Raw genomic sequence first — 23180 nt, forward strand, 5'->3', positions numbered from 1 at the left:
ATCAAAACTGACGAAAAAGAACAGTCTCAAATATTCAAATGGAAAATGCAAGCAAGTGTTTCTTTGTTGTTTTTTTTTTTTCAACTATGTTTTTGTCTGGAAAAACCCTTAGGTGGGCGAATAAATGGTACACTTACCCTATTCAATATGAATAGTAAAAATAATCATACAAAATAAATAAAAAATGTTGTTCAATTTACTATAAAGGTATATTTCCGTGTTTCTTATAAGGATTATCCTGTTTTTTATTCAAGAGAAATTTCAAGTCTTGAGCTATTCTCATCCGCGTTGTCCTAGGTTCGATAATATCGTCAATATATCCCTTTTTAGCTGCAGCAACAGGACTTCGGAACTTGTCATTATACTCCACTTCGTAATTGGATTTATCTTTTTCTTTCCTATACAAAATGGCAACGGCTCCTTTCGATCCCATTACAGCTATTTCTGCAGTGGGCCATGCATAGTTCACATCACTGCGAAGATTTTTCTCAGACATCACAGCGTAAGCTCCCCCATATGCCTGAAAAATATATGTACCAGATTTGACAATGATGTTGTCGACAAAGACAGTAAAGTCATCTCATAATCCAAATAGGTAACCAAAATAGTATTCTATCCGGGTATTAGAACCAGATAGAATCCGGGTAGAAAAAAGGATAGGATCGGATTATCCGATCCTGATTTTCGATTCGGAAAATCTGAACCCAGGATTACACCCCGATTCTACCCAGGTAGAAACCCTGACGGGCCAAAAGGCGGATTTTCTACTTTAATTTTTTTACGTTAACCTGTCTACAGCCAAAACTACTGAACCGATTTGGATGGTTGATGGATTATTTCTTCCTCTTAAGTAGTAGGTGTAGGTACCTTTTCATAGTGTTATGGACCTCAAAGGGCCCATTGGGCCTTGAATTAAATAAAAGACCGATTTTCTTCTCACATCTTGCAAACAAGCCCTTTACAAGCAAAGTTTTACTTGGAAATGACTCGGACTTACAAACACCACTGATGTTACTATGGTATGGTGTTTTGAGTAGTAGGTGTAGGTACCTTTTCATAGTGTTATGGACCTCAAAGGGCCCATTGGGCCTTGAAATCCTTGAATTAAATAAAAGACCGATTTTCTTCTCACATATTGCAAACAAGCCCTTTACAAGCAAAGTTTTACTTGGAAATGACTCGGACTTACAAACACCACTGATGTTACTATGGTATGGTGTTTTGGCTCTGAATGAACTCGAACCTCGGATTTTTGATGGAAATTGTAGCGTGGTGATTGGACATTCAGTCTGATCAACACGCTATGCTCCCAAAAATTTAAAACCCCGCGCGGGTGCTCAACCAAACCTCTTTGTAGGGGAAGTTTTGATCTCTTCGGTATCGGTCATATCAGCTGATTTGACCGGTGCCAGAGGGATCCAAACGTAAACAAACCAAATGAATAATGAATCTTGGCTTGGATTTCATCGAATGCGGAAGCGAATTTTTGTTGTAGGCGACATTTTCTTTCTATATGGGGGGCCCTCCAGAGGCGGCCCCAGAGTCACCAACTTTAAAATCTTAAATGAGAACCCCCTACTTGTGATACATCAGATCATAGGTCTTAAAGAACGTAGCACTTTAGTACATGTTTGAGCTCAATCTGACTACCAGGGCCGGAGTTATGGCCTATTCAAATTTTCGTTTTCCCATGTTCTCCCGCCAATAGGGGAAGCACCAGAGATGGGAAATTCATATCGATTGGTGATTTGTGCTTCAAATAGGTCCCACTAATGGTTCATATCGAAATTCAGACCAAAAAAATGAAATTTAGACTTTTGACCCTAATGGCCTCTGGGGGTAAAAATGGATGTTTCAAAATTTTATTTTTGGGACTAAATTTCAATATGAATCACTAATGGGACCTAGGTATTTGAAGCACAAATCACCTATCGATAAGAATTTCCCATTTTTGGTGCTTCCCCTATGCGCGGGAGAACATTAGAAAATGAAAATTTGAATGGGCCATAACTCCGGCCCTGCTTGTCGGATCGAGCTCAATTTTGTACCAAAGTACTACGCTCTTTAAGAGCTATAATATGATGTATCACAAGTAGGGGGTTTTCATTTAAGATTTTAAAGTTGGAACCTCTGGGGCCACCCTTTGAGGGCCCTCCAAAATTTAGAGTACCTCCCAAAATTCTTTATCATAATCAAGGGCTGCATGCAAAATTTCAGCTTCCCAGGGTAAACAGTAAAAAATTAAAAGGGTGGCCTGGGAGCGAGATTTCTAAACCTAACCGAGTTGTGTATGCAGAGGCTTTTTTGTGGGAATTTTTACGCGTGGAGGGAGAAATGGGAAATTTTTGATAATTGAAACATCCCGCCTCCCGCTATTTCTTTCAATTGAGGATTCTCCTGTAAAAAATAATTCAACCTAACATAAATAAAACGAAGCGGTCAAAAATCACATTCACAAATCTGTTTTCGATTTTAAAATCCGTCGTGTACTTGCCGAGATATTTGTGTTTGAACTCGCGCTTTTCGAGGGATTTTTTTTTACCGCGCGGCGAGTGCTAATATTTTGACAACACTGCACGTGACGTCATTCCATAGTTGAAAAAAACAACAAAGAAACACTTGCTTGCATTTTCCATTTGAATATTTGAGACTGTTCTTTTTCGTCAGTTTTGAGCTTATTTCTAGAGCTAGAGACTTGAAATTTGGTATGCAGCTGTAAAATGTGACAAGGATGCGGCACGAAACTTTTGGTTAAGATCGGTGCAACGGTTGGCGGCATTTTACCGCTTTTGGGCGGTTTTCCGGGTAATTTAACAATATCTCGGGAACGGTATAAGCTAGAGACTTGAAATTTGGTATGTAGTTCACAAATGTGACAAGGATGAAACACAAAATGTTTGGTTGAGATGGTTGCTGCGCTTGGCGGTATTTTGACCGCTTACCGTTCTCGAGATATTTTGTTTACAGACAGTACAGACACATAGACAGACAGAAGGACAGACAAACACACACACGGACCAATGGCTGAAACTTTGGATTTAGGCTCTAGGGACCTCTAAACTTTTCTCTATCAAATAAGGTATAATATAAAAATTAATATTTCGAAATAAGCTCAAAACTGACGAAAAAGAACAGTCTCAAATATTCAAATGGAAAATGCAAGCAAGTGTTTCTTTGTTGTTTTTTTCAACTATGGAATGACGTCACGTGAGTGTTGTCAAAATATTAGCACTCGCCGCGCGGTAAAAAAAAATCCCTCGAAAAGCGCGAGTTCAAACACAAATATCTCGGCAAGTACACGACGGATTTTAAAATCGAAAACAGATTTGTGAATGTGATTTTTGACCGCTTCGTTTTATTTATGTTAGGTTGAATTATTTTTTACATGAGAATCCTCAATTCCTTAGTTTCTCTATGGAGTATGGAATGAGACTAATAAGTTTTTGGAACGTCCACTAATTCCTTAGTTTCTCTAATTCCTTAAAGTTTTTGAACATCTACTAATATCTTCTTTTCTGTATCGAAGGAAACTAAGGAAGGAAAGAGTATTTTTACTTGAATAGAAGATAACTGGTTTCCTGGATTTCCTCCACTAAGGAATAAGGATTCCATAACTATTACCATTATCAATAATAAAATTTCATTCCATTCCTGAAGGAAGAACTACCTACCTACCTCCCTACAGTATCTTCCTTTCTACCCATCTACATTACCTAATACCTATCTAACTACCTGAGAGTTTGAGTATTATTTTCCATTCTTTTAGACAGACAGACACACGGACCAATGGCTGAAACTTTGGATTTAGGCTCTAGGGACCTCAAAACGTGTTTTGACACTAAAAACTGACCATCGAAAATTTGACCCGATTACATTACTTTCCTATAGGATAAGGAAAGTAACAACTTTAGGGCACAGGTGGGTGGGGAGTTTCCACACTTCCTCTCTTCTATACGTTATGCTCATGCCATAACGTGTGCTCATGATGTGACCTACATTATTAACTATACGTTATGCTCATGTGATGTGACCTATGGATGTGAGAAACCTGGCAACACTGTTAAAATATTTTTTTGATAAAAAAAAAAAAAACCGTGATTAGTGATTATTGATTATTCATTATTAATTTTATTATTTTAATATATTAATATAAGTTAATTGAAGGAAGATTGAAGAAGTCCATTTTGCATTCTTTTTAAAATTGTTTTTAACATTTAACTCTATACTCTATAAGTCTATACTGGTTTACAGTGATAATGGGAAGTGAAGACATATTAGAAATACTTCTTGAAGAAGTTTCATTAGAAGGATTGGATGGGATTACCATGCAAGCTTTATGGTTAAGATTAGAAACAAGAGAAAAAGCTAAGCAAAAATTATTAGATCAGTATTGGAAACGTTTCTGTTTTGATCTGCTGAAAATTCATCCTGATATATCAATTTATGAGTTACCAGAAGAAAGAGGTAAGTATGCATGATGGTTCTTCCAATATTTACTCCAAAGCTTGATTCACACTATAGTGCCAGTCAAGGTCCAGTCACGGTCCAGTAACGGTCCGATCAAATGATTGTTGAAGGCAAGTAAATGCGAGTGTACACACTAGACGTTCTAGTCAAGGTACGGTAACGGTCAGCTCACAGTCAAATTTTGGAACATTCTCAATCTTTTGTCTTTTACTCAATCTTTTGATCGGACCGTTACCGGACCGTGACTGGACCTTGACTGGCACTATAGTGTGAATCAGGCTCAAGGTGTTCCTGATTTTTACTTATGCTCAAACCAGAAAAAAATCCTACATCTGTTCAAGTTTCTCTAGGACAATCCCAGTTTGAAGCGCTCAAACCAGAAAAAAATCCTACATCTGTTCAAGTTTCTCTAGGACAATCCCAGTTTGAAGCGGTATGCTCAAACCAGAAAAAAATCCTACATCTGTTCAAGTTTCTCTAGGACAATCCCAGTTTGAAGCTTCTGTTCTGATTGGTTTGTCTTGCTCAAACCAGAAAAAAATCCTACATCTGTTCAAGTTTCTCTAGGACAATCCCAGTTTGAAGCTTCTGTTCTGATTGGTTTGTCTCTATCATTTGTATTTTTCAACAAAATGTAGTGATGGGACGTGTCAAACATTTCACTCAGGTTTGCATTCACTTGAGTAAGTTTTAAAATAGGTAATTGAGTCCAACTTGGGTGAGTGAGTGAGTGATTTCCTAAATATTATGTATTGACTAGCGATTGAGGAAATTCATTTGAAATGTTTTACTTTTTACTTGCAAGTTGACCCTGACACAAAGTTCAAATAAACCCCAATCATTTTTATCCAAGTGTCACTCGAGTTGAATCAGTGGTTTGAAATTTAAAATGAGTCTGACTCATGACCCTGACACAAAGTTCAAATAAACCCCAATCATTTTTATCCAAGTGTCACTTGAGTTGAATCAGTGGTTTGAAATTTAAAATGAGAAATTTGTAGGGAATCCAATCCCAGGATTTGATTTTAATTTTGGCATCCCAGGATTGGCAATTTCTAATGCCAGGATTTTGGGACCAGTCCCGGGATTAGTATAATTTCCAGTTTTATACATACTTAAACCCCTTTAGATCCCATTTTATGGAAATTTTTGATGAAAAGTATTATTTTACCACCCCTAAAGCAGCGCGCAGACTGATCATACACTTACAACACTTCAGACATTTCCGACAAATTTTGTATTTTGCTTCCATATTAAGTAATGGTAGTCCACACACCTATCCGTATTAGACATTTCCAACACTTCCGACATCATCATACACTTCCAACACTTCCGACATGATGTTGGAAGGTTTGCTTTTTGAGCAAAATTGTTGTAATGTCTGACAGTCTTGTAAAAAAAAAATCAATAAGAACAAAGTTAATTTTTTCAATAAACTAGGGCAAACTCAACACACACACAATCACACAGGGCAGACCCAACACACACACCATACCCATTCCACACACACACACAATCACAATAGAACTAACACACACCCATACACCCACCCATCATCCCACACACACAATCACACACCACACCCATTCCACACACACACACACACACACACATCTTCTATCTCGGTACTTGGGTTGAAATAATAATAACAAATTTGGCCTAATTTTGAGGAGGCAATGATTTTATTCTCATTTGTGCTTACCAGATTTATGTTGGTGAAAGGTTTGGAGTAGATAGCTAAACCTCCAACTGGTCTACCCCGTGCACCTTGTTTAGCAGGGTGGTGTAAGCTGTAGTAGCCAGGGATTGATGGTGGTTCTTGTACGGTCAAGTACGATACGGTACGGTGAGCTACAGTACGATACGGTACGGTGAGCTACAGTACGATACGGTACGGAACAGTCAGATACGATTAGGTACAGTCAAGTATAGTCAGGTGCGGTATGATACGGTAAGTTATGCTACGGTCACCTACGGGCATGCCTCAGCCACGCGCAAGCGGGCAGAGCCTGCTTGTAACCTGATAAAAAGCATCTCTATTCTCCAGCAAGACAATTCGTTGTAGGGAACATGCAACTTACTTTTCTAGTTATGACAGTAATTTTGGGCACTGTAGATTCAGCATAAGCGTACAGTAGTTTAGAACCATGTCGGATGATACCCAAATGTTCCTGAGCAAGTCCAGGTAGAAAGCCAGGCACATCAATAAAAGTTACAATGGGGATGTTGAAGGCATCACAAAATCGAATAAATCGCGCAGATTTGACGGCTGCATTGATGTCAATACAACCTGTGGGTAATGGGTACAAACGAGGCAATTTACATAAGATAGGTACTAATAATGAGATATACGGTAGTTGACATATTAAGGGGCATACCTATTCGTGCTAGGTTTCGTCGTCTGTACCGTTACGGTTCGAGAATAACCACCGTTTGAATATTTCGGCCAAAAGTGGCCTTTTTAAAATTCGTGCTAGGTTTCGTCGTCTGTACCGTTACGGTTCGAGAATAACCACCGTTTGAATATTTCGGCCAAAAGTGGCCTTTTTAAAAATACGTTCGCCTTTATGTGAGGAACGGTATTGGTACAAACGACGCAATTTACATAGGGGATATAGTGGGCATACCTATTCGTGCTAGGTTTCGTCGTCTGTACCGTTACGGTTCGAGAATAACCACCGTTTGAATATTTTGGCCAAAAGTGGCCTTTTTAAAAATACGTTCGCCTTTATGTGAGGAACGGTATTGGTACAAACGACGCAATTTACATAGGGGATATAGTTAACATTACGAAGTACATTTCCGCCAGGTTTCGTCGTTTATACCTTTACGATTCTTAAATAATGGGCATTTGAATGTTCAAATCCGAAATTCCGTCACTTTACGGCCCGTAATTCGTTTTATTTCAAGCTCCTTACGTGGCTCTGAATAATGGGCATTTGAATGTTCAAATCCGAAATTCCGTCACTTTACGGCCCGTAATTCGTTTTATTTCAAGCTCCTTACGTGGCTCTGAATACAAAACGACTTCTACACCACACCAGAACTACCACAACACTAAAATGAAACTGAATTGAGCATCCAACATTTGACTGATGTTGGAAATGTATGATTGGTGTGCGGTATAGAAGCTTCCAACATGTTGTATGGAAATGTCTGAAGTGTTGGAAGTGTATGATCAGTCTGCGCACTGCTTAAGAGTTAATAAGTTCCAAACAACATTATTTTGGATTCAAATAGGTACCTGAAAATCTGCATAAAATAACTCTTTTAACAAATGCCATGTCAATGTTCTGTGTTTTCTATCAATGTTCTATGTTTTCTATCATCCATGACTTTTTATTAAGCAAAATGAGATATTTCGATTAGCCTAGGCCTAGGACCTAGGAATTATATCTCTGTGACTTACCGTTCCCTAGTTACTTAATAATAGTGTTATTACTGTTAGCTATTGTGCTTGTTAATAATAATAATAAACCTACTGACCAACTGGGTACAATTTCAGTATGTACTTGTTCTTTCCCTATCTATAGCTATTTCTATGCTTTACTTTTTTTGGGGGGGTAATGGCTAAATTTGAGCTTAAAAAGGGGTATTTGTCTAAAAAAAGGTTGGGAACCACTGGCCTAGGACCTAGGAATTATATCTCTGTGACTTACCGTTCCCTAGTTACTTAATAATAGTGTTATTACTGTTAGCTATTGTGCTTGTGTTAGCTATTAAATGTCAAACTTTCAATTGCGATTTCCCAAAAGTTGGTGTTTTCAACATATCACCATTTAATTCTAAGTAGGGATGTGTGGCGCTCACAACAACACTCAACACAAATAAAATCTTACATAGAAAACGCAGGTTCTCGTTTCTCCACAATTTCCATCTCTGAAGTATAAATATCACTTCCAAATTCTTGGCCAGCACCTGAGAGCTATGTCTAACTGATGAAATAACCGATCTTTACCATAAAATTTCAAGAAAATGATCAATCCCAATAATCTTGGGATTGGAAAATTGTAATCCCAATCCTGAAATGGTGTAGGCGATGGTGGATGATGAAACAAATAAGGCGCTGGATTTGATATGAAATAATGATTGTTCTTTTATTTAACACCAAACACACTACAAAAGAAATACCCAATAAGTGGACTGTATTAATATAATTACAAACACAAGTTTTACGCCCAAGTGGCGGACTACTGAGACAAATATTAATAACTTGAAATAAATGTTCTTCCTTTGAATCCCGAATAAGTAAGTACTTATTAATTAACCCGGACTCTTAAGAGTCTAAACCCGATGTCTCTTGGACAAAATATTATTAGGTACACAAAATATCAATGGAAGTAGTTTATATAAAGTAACAAATAGAAGTTATAAGTTATTCACCCGCGATCTCTATATGTAGTTATTTCCCGGAGATCTCAAATTCACACAAAGTCTCGAAAAAGCAGTTGTTGTTTATACAAAATCCCGTCAAGTAGTGTTTTACACAAAGTCTGTTCTAGTAGTTGTTCTTTATACAAATTCCCGACAAGTAGTGATTCACACAAGGTCTGCTCTAGTAGTGACTCTAGAAAGCCCAGTGCAGGGAGAAAGAAGATTCCCATTACCACTCCCAACCCTTTATTATTGAGAGTGGTGGTACCAATAACCAATCACTTCTTACTCCCTGCCCCTGTCCCTTTTACCTTGGGGATCTGACGATTCCCCTTTGAGCCGTCAACAAATGGAAATCCAGTCCCGGGATCCCTGGATTGGATTGCCTAAAAATTTGTTTATCAGACAGAGTCAGAGTATTGACTGAAAAGTCAGGTTTGGAAATAAGTGAGTCAAAATTAATTGAGTATTAAAATTTTGATTGAGTCCCATCACTAACAAAAAATAAATGGTACCTACATATTGTGATGTTAAAAAAAGGGGGGGTTAATGAAACCAACAAACCATCTTACCTGGAGCCTGGTTTCTGAAAATTGAATTTAACTTGAAATTTTGCCAGGGTTGCTGTTTCTCATTTTACCCCTTTTTAGTCCGTCCTTCCTTTATTATTACAATAGTAATAAAAAGGTATAAGGGACGGACTATTGTATTCACTTCGGTGTAACTTGAAAATTTGCCAGGGTTGCTGTTTCTCATTTTACCCCTTTTTAGTCCGTCCTTCCTTTATTATTACAATAGTAAAAAAAAAGGTATAAGGGACGGACTATTGTATTCACTTTGGTGTCTGTCAGTCGGTTGGTCTGTCTGTCTGTCCCCATAGAAGGACTTATCCAAACCTGGTCGACCTATACAGGGTGGTTCGTGATTTGCGAACCACGCTTATATCTCAGAAACGGCTGGGAATTAAGGAATGAAATAAACGGCATCATGTAGATGAAATTTTGATGATTAAAATGGCATTTTTTAAATTTGCAATTTTTTTGCAAAGCGGCCCATTTTTGCCAAATATAGGTCACTTTTATGGGAACCCCCATTTTTTATTTAATTTTTGGAATCAGCATAAAATTTTAATTGAAAAAATGTATTCACTCGAAAAAATTTGCTCTACAAAAATTCTGTACACTGTGAGAAAGAAAAACAATTTCTTAATTATTTCTTTAGTTTTTGTATTATTCACTTAACTATTTCAACAACAATCAACAACAACAAACAAATTTATAAAAGCTGTTCAAAATGAGATCCATCTGTTTGTACACAGTAAGGCATTCTTCGCTCTAACTCAGGACCAACTGCGTTGTTCATCAAATCTGGGGTCACTGACGCACACAAAATCGCGATTTGTGCAAATTTTTGCAGAGCAAATTTTTTCGAGTGAATACATTTTTTTAATTAAAATTTTATGCTGATTCCAAAAATTAAATAAAAAATAGGGGTTCCCATAAGAGTGACCTATATTTGGCAAAAAATGGGCCATTTTGCAAAAAAAATTGCAAATTTAAAAAAAGCCATTTTAATCATCAAAATTTCATCTACATGATGCCGTTTATTTCATTCCTTAATCCCCAGCCGTTTCTGAGATATAAGCGTGGTTCGAAAATCACGAACCACCCTGTATACAATATAAAAAAGAAAAATTTCTTTAACCACAATCAAATAAACTACGGGCTAAAAAATTCCCGGAGGGACAGACCCAGCTTGTTGTGTTAACTTTTAATTGGGTTAAAGTTCCTGTATCACTTAAATACTTAAACTTGAAAAAACTTCCATAATATAAGAGAAGATGCTTTAGGAGTCTTCTAAATGTACATGGGCGTACGAGGGGGGGGGGCAGCTGCCCCCCCCCCCCCCCGACGCTCTTCCGATCTCTGCCCCCCCCTAGAAATTTTCAAAAAGTATGCAACCTTGAAGGGCCTACACAAAAAGCTTGAAAAAATCGCCTGCGGCGCTGAAAATTTTACTTTTGGTGAGACCGTATTTCTCAAGATTGTAGAACAAATTTTCAAAAATTTCGCCTGTGGCGCTCTAATTTATTTTGCTCACTTTAGGGTTCAGCTAAAATTAGGATAAGAAAATATCTAGCAAAAGTTTTAAAAATTTCGCCTGCGGCGCTCTATTTTATTTTGCTCACTTTAGCGTTCAGCGAAAATTAGGATAAGAAAATATCTACGAATTAGGTAGTCAAAAATTAACTTGTGACAAGCATGAGGCACATATCTACCTACTTTTTGAAAAATTTCAAGTTCGATCAGCCCAAATTGAAACGTATCCCAAATTTTAAAAAATTCGCCTGCGGCGCCCTAATTCAATTTTGCGCTGTTTGAAGTTCATTGAGAAAAAGGTTCAAAATGTGTAGAAGCATTGCGCTAAAAATTAAAAAAAAAACGACAAATTTCAGGAACATGATTTTTGAAAAATTTTCGCCTGCGGCACTGAAGATTTGAAATTTGATTGGACTGCGTTTCTGAAAGCGTGTACCCATTCATATTAAAAAAAAAAATTGCCCGTGGGGCAGTTAATTTGTAATGAATGAGTATTACCTACATCTTGTGGGAGCTCAAGCTTATAGATCAGAGAAAAAAAGTTTGATGAACCCTAATTAAAAAAAAAATCTGACCATCGAAATTTTGACCCGATTACATTACTTTCCTTCCTATAGGATAAGGAAAGTAAAAAACAACAAAGAAACACTTGCTTGCATTTTCCATTTGAATATTTGTGACCAAAATGATAGAAGGGAGTATTAGAGGTGATAAAAGGGAGTATTTTCCGTTCTGTGGGGTGATAGAAAGTAATATTCTTCCTCTTTGAGGTGATAGAGGTGATTTTTCTCCATTTTATGTGGTGATTTCTAGTCAAACTTATTTTTGGTCACTTTTTCAATTTGCTCACCTCAAAATTACATGTAGAACACTCCTAAAGCAAGTATTTTCCCTAATATAGAAGTTTTTTTTTTAAGTTTGAGCATTTAAGTGAAACTGGAACTTTACCTTAATTAGGAAGGGATGTGTGAAGATGTAGAAAAAATTTGAATAAGTTTGAGCATTTAAGTGAAACTGGAACTTTACCTTAATTAGGAAGGGATGTGTGAAGATGTAGAAAAAATTTGAATCTAAGTTTGAGCATTTAAGTGAAACTGGAACTTTACCTTAATTAGGAAGGGATGTGTGAAGATGTAGAAAAAATTTGAATCATGAAACTTCTTAGGTAAGTAAGTACATGCTTAGGTATTAGGTACCTATTTAAAATATTCTTGTGCCAAGCTAAATATTAGGGTGTGTCCACACATAGTTGACAGCGGTCAATTGACAGCCATTGACACACCTTTAGAATTTGTATGAGATTGAATTTTTCTGAAGATTGTAGACCTAATTGAAAAAAAAAATAATATTATTATTAGGTGTTATTATTTATTTTATAACTAGGTGAACGGCAATGCGCCAGACCAAGTTCCAGTCTGGGCATGCCAGTGTGTAGGACATTACATAAAACATTTCGACCATTTTTACCCCTATCATAACTCCGTTAATTTTGATGTCATGTCACGAAATTTGGACCATATGTTAAGCTATATTTGCTTCTTATGCCTGTGAAATTCCGAAGTTCTAGCTTTAACAGAAGGGGTAGATAGAAAGAACGGCTTGAAAATCACTAATTTTTTACAACTAGCTCAAAAAACTGGTAATGCAGTAATGCAGACTTGGCCTTAATTTTCTGATCTCACCACTTTTATAGGCCGACATTTTTGGATATGAACTTTTTTTTTACATTTGTGTTTTGTGGGGGTGTAGTTTTACCAGTGAACTCTACCATAAACAACTGGAATGCTCACTCATGCACGAAATACTTGGCCTTAATTTTCTGATCTCACCACTTTTATAGGCCGACATTTTTGGATATGAACTTTTTTTTTTACATTTGTGTTTTGTGGGGGTGTAGTTTTACCAGTGAACTCTACCATAAACAACTGGAATGCTCACTCATGCACGAAATTTCGGTCTTTGTTTACAAAAATTTTGAGGTTAGTTTTGCCACGGCAAAAAATTAAAGTCTACATTTGAATGTACGGTTTCCCGTAGTTTTTAAACAGTTCCTTATAGTTATTCGAAGATAAGGTAGAGCAAAAGCAAAAAGCATCGAAAAATCAAACAATCCAAAGAAAACTTTGCACAAGTGCATATGTTACCAGTGAACTCTACCATAAACAACTGGAATGCTCACTCATGCACGAAATTTCGGTCTTTGTTTACAAAAATTTTGAGGTTAGGTGCTTAAGAGTTAATAAGTTCCAAACAACATTATTTTGGATTCAAATAGGTACCTGAAAATCTGCATAAACAACTGGAATGCTCACTCATGCACGAAATTTCGGTCTTTGTTTACAAAAATTTTGAGGTTAGTTTTGCCGCGGCAAAAAATTAAAGTCTACATTTGAATGTACGGTTTCCCGTAGTTTTTAAACAGTTCATTATAGTTATTCGAAGATAAGGTAGAGCAAAAGCAAAAAGCATCGAAAAATCAAACAATCCAAAGAAAACTTTGCACAAGTGCATATGGAAAATTTGAATTTTGCCGTGCAGCGTCTATATTTCGCGCCAAAAAAGTAGGACCGTTTATTTCATGTTTATTTCCAATTTTTTCACATCAGTGCTCATTCCAGTTATTTATTGGAGTTCACTGGGTAATTTAGAGCAAAAGCATCGAACAATCTAAAGAAAACTTTGCACAGGTTCATATGGAAAATTTGAATTTTGCCGTGCAGCGCCTATATTTCGCGCCAAAAAAGTAGGACCGTTTTTTCCAATTTTTGGCACATAAGCGCTCATTCCAGTTGTCTATGGTAGAGTTCACTGAGTTTTACAGACCAAAAGTCACCAAAATCGCACATAAGCGCTCATTCCAGTTGTCTATGGTAGAGTTCACTGAGTTTTACAGACCAAAAGTCACCAAAATCAGACAAAAAGTTTTTATTAGACCAGCCATTCGGGATTATCTTACAATAGGGTAAAATGAGCCTCCTAAGGCTTTTTTATAAATCCCAATTTTAAGTAGGTACATAGGTACCTATAATTATAATATGGCAAAATAGTACCTATGGCATTTGGTGGGCTCTGGTTATTGGGAAAAACTATACTACTTAGTGTGAGTATCATCATTTGATTTTTTACAATCTGATCAGAAAAGGCTTTTATTTATTCAAGTGTTGTGTAGATTTTTCTGCATCTCTGTTTAGGGAAAAACTATACTACTTAGTTTGAGTATCATCATTTGATTTTTTACAATCTGATCAGAAAAGGCTTTTATTTATTCAAGTGTTGTGTAGATTTTTCTGCATCTCTGTTTTCCGATGAATATCTCACATTTTGACAGTTCAATAGATATTTTTAAAAAAAAAAAAATACATAACCATTAATTTATTAACAAATACACAGTACAATTCAACATCATTAAATATAATACATGTTATGGCTTACTCTTTATCCATGGAGCATTAAAAAAAAATAATAATAAAATAAAGCTCTGTATCAGACAACTGATACAGAGCTAACTGATTTCTTAAACCATAATTTTGTTCATGAGTTTCCCATTAAAATAAAGCTCTGTATCAGACAACTGATACAGAGCTAACTGATTTCTTAAACCATAATTTTGTTCATGAGTTTCCCATAAATCATTGTATTTGGGAAAACCGCCAAAAAGGCGGTAAAATGCCGCCAACCGTTGCACCGGTCTTAACCAAAAGTTTCGTGTCGCAATCTTGGTATAGATTTGTTTTAGCGTCATTACTCTTTGCATTCTTCATAAATACGTTGTGTACTATATCTACTCTCTTTATGCATCATTATTCTAAGTAAATCATTTTGAGATCTTGCATTTGATGGTGGGCTTTGAATCACATTAATATGTAAGCAAGAATACCTACTAACAATTGACAATTTTTACTTTTTATTAACTATTCAATTAGTACTCTTTGTGACCAAGTTTAATATTGTGAGAACAAATTTGAGTACCTACTGCTTGTTAACAGTGGATAAACGGGGAAAGGAAAGGGGGGAAATAGAAATAATGAAGAAGGCTTTTAGTAATGCTCTGATATCCTAAGAAAAATGTAAAGAGGCTGCCAGGTTCAGCACAAATAATTAATTATGCTTTTTGATTGTATTATTTCCAGGACCATTATCAATATTTGATTTCAAGGAACATGTTGATCAGCACACATATGTTTATGTTGAACCAGAGAAAGACAAGATGCCCCCTGACATATATCCATATGTTGCTATTAACGATGAGAAAAATGGCATCAAGGGATCATGTAGTACTTATTGGACTCGTAAAAACATCACTGATGAAACCAGGTCTATGTCATATGACCAAGTATGTGAATCATATGAATATAAATTGGTATTTGTTGCTAGTCAACAACTACGGACTAAGTATTTAATCATAACTAAGGGACAGTTTATTCCCACTAATTTTGACTTGACATTCCAAGCTTATTGTATTTTGGAAAGAATAGGTAGATGTCGGCATTATGGTTGTATAGACATTTCTACAGAAAGGATCCCACTAGCTCCTAAAGACGTATTTTACCGTCGCAAGGAGTTGATGTCTCACAAGTTGATAACCAAACAATCAATAAGCAAGCAGAAAAAGAAAGGTATTATGAGATACAACTTGTATTACTTGACACGTTATCACATAGAGCATAAATCAAAAGTTATCAACTTGATGCAAACCATATTGGAAACACTGAGAGCTTCAAGTTCAACAGATTATATTCTTCCTCTTAAACATTTCAATGATATGATTAACATTTCTGCTTTAAGTGTGAAGAAACTCCTGAATTACTTTCGCTTGGAAGACAAAGTGAAAGAGGTGGAATTACCATACAGCCAGGTATTTCCTAATCTTCCACTGAGCCAATGTTTGACCTCCCAAAATAAAGAGCGGCAAGCTATATGTATTCAGCTCCTAGATACTGATATAAACATTGAAAAGGAACTCAATAAGGTATTTGACAATATAGAAGATGAAGGATCTGAAGAAGATGATGAGGAAGAAGACATCGAGGAATGTGAAGAGGAAGAAAAAGAAGAAGATGTGTTAGAGACTCGATCACAACAATCCTTTCTCAGTCTTATAGAAGCTCTCACTACTGTAAACACTGTATCAGATCTTTCAGATAGTGAAAGTTTGGTATCCTCTCCAGACAAAGTTGACTCTTGCTCTAGTGATGAAGAATTAGCTGAAGAAACAATGGAAATTTCATTCTTGAAGAGGAAAGGTTTCCTAATTGAAAACACGGTACCTGTAGATATGTCCATGAGGAAACAGATGTTGAAAGTTGTAGAACAGGCGGGTTTTAAAGGATGTTCTGCTTTGCATATTCAAAAGGAAATGAAATTGGTAAGGACTGACATCCGAAGCCTTGTAAAACATAATGCTACATACTTGCACACCTTTCAAAAAGATGAGGGACGACAAAGAACTCAACATTTGCGCTTGAAACAATATTCAAACTCGGCATGTGAAGAATTTCAACAGGGTAATAGTATTTCCAATAGTATATGTGGGACGCCATTCAAAAAATTGAAGTTGGAAAACAAGGAAGTAACAGACCTTAACAAAACTATAAGTCAGAATAGTGTCAATCCAGACATCAGTATTGGAATTTTGCAATCCTTGAACAGTGTTAGGAGTGTATTAAAAGAGACAGTTCATCCTCGAGGAAAATCCTTATCAAAACTCTTTAGTACAGATCTACAGCATTACAGAGTAAAATATATAATCGAGTTTTTTAATAAAAATCCATTTATCGTTGGCTACTCGACCATATTGAATCTTATTATTCAAAATGATAAAGATAGACATGTTTCATCTACATGTGATAAGAAAACAGTTATCAGAATGCTTGAGAAGCTTGCAAATGAGGGATACATCAAGATAGTGGACATCACATTCCAAATAGATAATCTAATAAACACACAAAAAAATATACGTGTATATGCACATTGTGATGTTAATACTGAGAATAAAGATTTCAAAAAACTGATTGAAACTGAAAAACTCAAGTTTTCTGAAGTTAAAATTTCATACACATCTCGTGCTAAAGTCCAAAATGAGAATCATTGTGAAAGAAAAGAACAGTTTAAATATCGACCTATGAAGGACGAAAAGTTTGTAGCTCAAACTGAATTTGACAGTAATTCAATTGAAAATGAGAATACCATTGATTTTAATGACCAAGAGATTGAAAAAAGTCAATCTCTAATTGAGCAATCGAACTTAAAGGTAGAACTGAAAACTTTTGAAAGTATTACGGTAGAAATACGCTCCAACGTGGTCAAAAAAAGAACAGAAGGAGATATAAAACAACTTTACCCTACTTCTTTAATGAATGACAGAGCGGCTGATTGTTTGGGAATAACTGGAAATGAACTGCAGTTACTGATTTAATGATGACTTGACTCCACATGAGAGGATCACTCATCATTCTCATCAACAACCGAAATCTCTATTTGTATAAAACAGTTTTTTTTTTTTTTTTTTTGGTCAGTCATCAACTCATCATCAAGAAACTGAAAACTCAAAACACCAGGCAACCCGTCATGCGAATCACGCAGGCGACTAGTTACAAACCAGTGTTGCCACCTAGGGTATTTTTGGGCCTCCTAGGGTAATAGGGCGGCAATTAGAAAACTAGGGTAAACATTTTGGGGGATATTTTTGTAACTTTTCTAGTATAGTAAAAAAAAACTCATTTATTTTATTTTTATGGATTCACCACAGGCTTATATCCCGTTCTTTTTTTTTTTTAACTCGGTGGAAAAAAGCGCTTGCGGCGCTCTAGTTTATTTTGCCCCCTTTAATGTTTACCTGCAATTAAGAGAATAGTTTTTGAAAAAGCGGCGCTTAAAATTTGAATGGCTAAGAGGCAGAGCGGACTAAGTCCAAAAAAAGCGTTTTGATATAAATGGAGTCAAAGTTTAGGACTAGTCTAGTTAAAGTTTAAATGGAGATAGCCATTTTGTTTTTGCTCTCATTTCAATACAACATTAAAGTGAAGTTTGCGACCAATATAAAAAGTTTCGCGCTCTTCCCAACGATATAGATAACTCAGAAAGTCGATTTTTGGACTTGGTACGCTCTGCCTTTTACCCTTTCATTTTAGGTTCGATCGGATTGAATTTATTTTCTCAAAGGTTCTAGACAAAAAAAAATCGCTTGCAGCACTATAATTTATTTTGCTCCCTTTATTGTTAGCTGCAATAAAATTAGAAGAATCTTTTTTTTTTTTTTTTTTTTTTTTTTTTTTAATTTCCCTGTACAGGTGAATCTGTGGCGTATAATATCTCTAGTAGCGCGGTCAAACTTTCCTTACTTGGCGGGGCGGAGCGCTGCCGCGCTCCCTTAACCTCTCCGGAAGGAGAGTATGCCTCTGACCTGGGTGAAAATCTGGACTTTTTATGATTTGTCCCGTAGGTACATAAATGTGAAAAACAAATGTGGCAACTCTAAATTTAGGGTAATTTTTCCTGAAATAAGGGATTTTTTTGAAGAACTTTGAACTATTATTATATTTAAAAAAAAAAACTTGATGGCAACACTGTTAAAAACTGTTATACCGAGTTACCAAGCAGTTGTACCGTGTGCGGAGTTCATTGCATTACACTCTTACAGTGGGATGTTATTTGTTTAAGTGAAACTTGGGTAACTGAAGAACCGTCGGTAGATAAGTTAAAGGGGCACTAAAGGATGTTCTTCGCCCCTGCTGTACGAAATAAACAGAAAGGAAGGGCAAGTGGAGTTTTGCTCATTTTAACAAAACATGGAATTAAAGCGGAACTGATAGATACCTCTCAACTGTGGATTATTATTAAAATAAAAGGTATAAACTCGTGTTTTATACTATGCAGTATATACGTCAGCCCTAGCTACAACCAAGAAGAAGCGCTGAAACTTTTGAATCTGGCATTGGAAGAATATGGAATGTCGAACTTTTTGATCGGAGGATATTTCAACTCACGTATTTCGGATGGAAATTTCATGGAAGAGGATTTAGCAAATTATTTATCTTTACTTTCTCAGCGGCAATCCCTGGATGAAGTTATGAATACGAGAGGAGAGATGTTGTTGGAGTTCATGGAGGGGCATGGTCTCATTGCACTCAACGGTAGGACTTCGGGGGACATACTCGTAAGTACCAGGACAGTTTACATTTATAAGTAAGGTCGGTAATAGTGTGGTCGATCTGGTATGGTCCAACTTGGAGTTTTGCTCCGATGTAGTGGGATTAGCTGTCTCTTCGGATTTTTTGACTTCAGACCACTTGCCCGTAGTAACCACTTTGGACTTCAAATTGAAGACTGGTAACAATGCCACGCCCCCAGTCTGCGAAACAGCTGATGAAATAACCCGCTACATATGGCGCGGCGAAAACTCAGAGCAGTTTACCAGGATTATGATTATGACGGACAACTTTGTACCACCACAAGACAGAGTCGAGTTGTACTCATGTTTAAAAAATAAAATACATGAAACAGCATCCCATTCTGCACCTACAGCAGATGTTAGCAACAAAAGAGCTCTCTCTGTATCACCTGAGCAGAACCAAGTTTTTCACAAAAGAGTGAATATGAATAAAAGTGATGCGAGCTCCCTCGATGATCTAATGGAGGTGGTTGATCAGCAGAATGCTGCAGATAGTATAAAAAAAGTACCTAATCACATAGATTCTTGTCGTCTTGATCATGTAAAATATGTATCTCTTTAGTTTTTATGTCTAACTAAAGTTCTGTTATTATTTTGAATTAACAAAAATAGCCAATAACTGGTTTTTATTTTACATTTCTTAAACTTCTGTTTCTTAGGTATGTGAATTGTGATGAATAAACTTCTCATTATCATTATTATGTTTCCCTCCAAAGATTGCCAGCCAAGTTAGCTTGGTTGGTAGCGCGTCTACCTTTTAAGCGCTAGGCCGCGGGTTCGATTCCCGCCCGCGGCGGATTTCATCCTGAACGGATAATGTTCGTTTTCGGAAAGGCTGGCTTTCTCCTATCCTGTCTATCTTCGATTTTGGGACGAAAAAGTTGTGTTACTTTTGGGTTGGCAACTCTGCCGTGATAAGATAAAGTTCGTTATTAATTTGCTCCTGATTTTTTAAAGTTTATTCAATAGTTTTTGTTTTTTTTTTTTTTTTAAGTTAAATTAGTGTTTGAAGAAATATTTGGATCGCAAGCCTCATTTTAAGCTCAACGACACCTCTCAGCGTGACCTGGTACTCCAGTAAGTCCTAAAAATAGTTTACACTCACATACTTGATTCCCTTTTAGAGCTAGAGGAACTTGATTTTATTAAATTCCCATCACTTCAGGGTGATTTCTTGGTGCTGCACAGAATCTGCGCATGATCGCACCTCATAATCTTGGTAGCTTTACGGGAAAGTCAATAGAGAGCAACACTAGCATCTTCAGGTCTACCAACTTAAAGTTTTTCAAGTATCTAATCAGAATTTCGGACCGATAGATCATTGCGCAACCAAGTAGGAGGAGTATAGTAGGACTTATCTCGTAGCTTCAAGTTCGACCACCGAAATATTACGCATTCATTGACAGATTACTATCACTATTCAGAGGAGTAACTACCTGAGTAACGAGGCTGACTTAAGGCCGTGGTTATGAACAGGGCCATCGTAGGACATCGTCGGACTTTTTGCGTGTAAAGTTGGCGGGAAATTCGAATTTTTGTCCGCAACTTGTACAATCTGAATTCATTTTTTACTTTTTATCTTTAGTTTGCACGTTTATATTATACTTTTCATTTATATTAGCTATCAAAAACAAGCAAATTACAAAGCAAACAAAAATAAATATAAAATGAATTTTAAAAATTGCCGCCGGGACAGCTATCTCACGTTGTCCGAGCTCATCTCAGCCCTGTTCATAAACACAGCCTTAAACCGTTGATTGATAGATCCTAAGCTCAAGGCCATACCTACTACGCACAGTATTATAGGTACCTAATTTGTTTATTAAGACCCTTCGTTAGAATTACGTGGGTATCTACCTGAGACCTAGTGGACACTGTGTCATTTTATGTGTGTCGGTATAGTAATGGGTATAACCACCTACATAGTAATAGAGGTCTGAGCTACACGTATCTGATATCAAGATTTGATTAGAGTGCGTACGTATCTACTAGTATTAGTAGGTATACCTACATCAAAAGTTCTCTCTTGTGAAAAACACCCCAATTTACCCATTATCCAAGCTCCAAAATATCAAAATAAATACGAGAACTCTCCCAAAGTAAAACCAACCATTGGACTTCAGGGTAACTACCTGAAACAAGAAATCCCGTTTAATGAAATTCTGAAATACAGAGAATACAAAGATCCGTGGCTATTCAAAGAACCTGATTGCGACCTAACGTTAACCATATACAAAAAACATGACATTTGCCCCAGAATGCTACAAAATAGATTCCGCGAAATTCTGCACGAAAACTACAAAGATTTTCTGAAAATTTATACTGATGGTTCCAAGGATGAAACAGGTGTGGGATGTGCCCTCATAATATATACAAAAAACATGACATTTGCCCCAGAATGCTACAAAATAGATTCCGTGAAATTCTGCACGAAAACTACAAAGATTTTCTGAAAATTTATACTGATGGTTCCAAGGATGAAACAGGTGTGGGATGTGCCCTCATAATCCCACAACTAAACGTGACCAAAAGATTCACTTTGAACAAATATTCATCAATCTTCCACGCAGAGCTTTTCTCCATCCTGCAAAGTCTGAAAAATGCTAAATTACTTAACATCAAAAAAGTCCTAATAATATCTGATTCCTTAAGTTCTTTCCAGGCCATCAGCAACCTGTACCACCCAAATCCTTTAGTCAAAGAAATCCCCCACGCAGAGCTTTTCTCCATCCTGCAAAGTCTGAAAAATGCTGAATTACTCAACATTAAAAAAGTCCTAATAATATCTGATTCCTTAAGTTCTTTCCAGGCCATCAGCAACCTGTACCACCCAAATCCTTTAGTCAAAGAAATCCAAGAAACATACTCGAGCGCTCAAATCTCTATCAAATTTCTATGGTGTCCAAGCCATGTTGGTATTTCTGGAAACGACCAAGCTGACACGGAGGCTAAAAAAGCGACAAGCGAACCTATTACTAACCATTCTCTCCTCCTAGAGGAAATGAAATCCCTAGCTAAGACTAAAAATTGTCAAATGAATTAAATCTAAATCCAAGAAACATACTCGAGCTCTCAAATCTCTATCAAATTTCTATGGTGTCCAAGCCATGTTGGTATTTCTGGAAACGATCAAGCTCTCAAATCTCTATCAAATTTCTATGGTGTCCAAGCCATGTTGGTATTTCTGGAAACGATCAAGCTGACACGGAGGCTAAAAAAGCGACAAGCGAACCTATTACTAACCATTCTCTCCTCCTAGAGGAAATGAAATCCCTAGCTAAGAAACATTTCTACCAGAAATGGAATACCACGTGGTCCAATGTCAATCCCAATGAAAACAAACTTAGGAGAATAAAATCCACTACCACCCCTTGGAAAACCTCGTCTCAAAAAGCACGACTAGACGAAGTGTGCCTTATGAGAATGAGAATCGGCCACACCAAGATTACACATTCATACCTATTCAAAAGAGAAGAAAGACCCATCTGTGACTCCTGCCACGAACCTGTAACAGTGGAACATATAATATTACATTGTAACAAGCTAAGATTTAGACCGCCTTCGTTCCTCGGTAACTCCCTAGCTAATATCCTGTCAGACAATCCCGACTCAATTTCATCCCTGATGAGATTCCTGAAACAGAACAACTTTTTAAAACACATGTAACCCTTTTTCTTTAAACCCACTAATGGCTGATATTGCTAAATGTGTAATAAATAAATAAATAAAATAAATAATTTTATCTTGATAACAAGCCAGCGGCGATAGCACGGCGAATGCACCAGTTCCCAACGGAGCACTTAAGCAACGTTGCGCGTGGTTGGTATTTGGATGGGTGACCGTCTGGGTAATGGCGTGATGATTTTTCCCGGCCCCACTCAGGCTAGGTGAGGTTAATGTAAGGAGGCGGGTAGCTTGTTGCCGAATGGAGGGTGAAACTCTGATTCCCGAAACACCTTAGCTGTTATACTGTGAAGTTAAGCTTCTATCTCGTGGTTGGTATCCGGATGGGATACCATCTAAGCAGGGCTGTATTTAGAGGGGGCGAGGGCCCCCCCCCCTCCAGTACT

At 36.8% G+C, this 23180-nt stretch overlaps 2 protein-coding genes and 1 long non-coding RNA gene across 3 annotated transcripts in view; 1 reads left to right on the top strand and 2 right to left on the bottom strand.

Moving 5' to 3' along the window:
• Positions 1-178: 178 nt before the first annotated feature.
• LOC103514521 (propionyl-CoA carboxylase beta chain, mitochondrial) overlaps positions 179-23180 on the bottom strand; it is a 48212-nt gene continuing 25210 nt past the window's right edge. Inside the window, exons 2-3 of the mRNA XM_026827470.1 lie at positions 6549-6757; positions 179-520 (exon numbers count right to left, since the gene is read on the bottom strand). Of these exons, the coding sequence (XP_026683271.1) occupies positions 200-520; positions 6549-6757 (530 nt within the window). The 3' untranslated portion in view covers positions 179-199. The remainder of the gene's footprint in view (positions 521-6548; positions 6758-23180) is intronic.
• LOC108253039 (general transcription factor 3C polypeptide 1) overlaps positions 4100-23180 on the top strand; it is a 38825-nt gene continuing 19744 nt past the window's right edge. The window contains exons 1-2 of the mRNA XM_017446262.2: positions 4100-4464; positions 15071-17190. Of these exons, the coding sequence (XP_017301751.1) occupies positions 4257-4464; positions 15071-17190 (2328 nt within the window). The 5' untranslated portion in view covers positions 4100-4256. The remainder of the gene's footprint in view (positions 4465-15070; positions 17191-23180) is intronic.
• LOC113469628 overlaps positions 10748-23180 on the bottom strand; it is a 22668-nt gene continuing 10235 nt past the window's right edge. Inside the window, exon 3 of the long non-coding RNA XR_003392986.1 lies at positions 10748-10766. This is a non-coding gene — a long non-coding RNA (uncharacterized LOC113469628). The remainder of the gene's footprint in view (positions 10767-23180) is intronic.

This window comes from Diaphorina citri, unplaced genomic scaffold, assembly GCF_000475195.1.
Source record: "Diaphorina citri unplaced genomic scaffold, Diaci psyllid genome assembly version 1.1 scaffold1161, whole genome shotgun sequence".
Classification (NCBI taxonomy): domain Eukaryota; kingdom Metazoa; phylum Arthropoda; class Insecta; order Hemiptera; family Psyllidae; genus Diaphorina; species Diaphorina citri.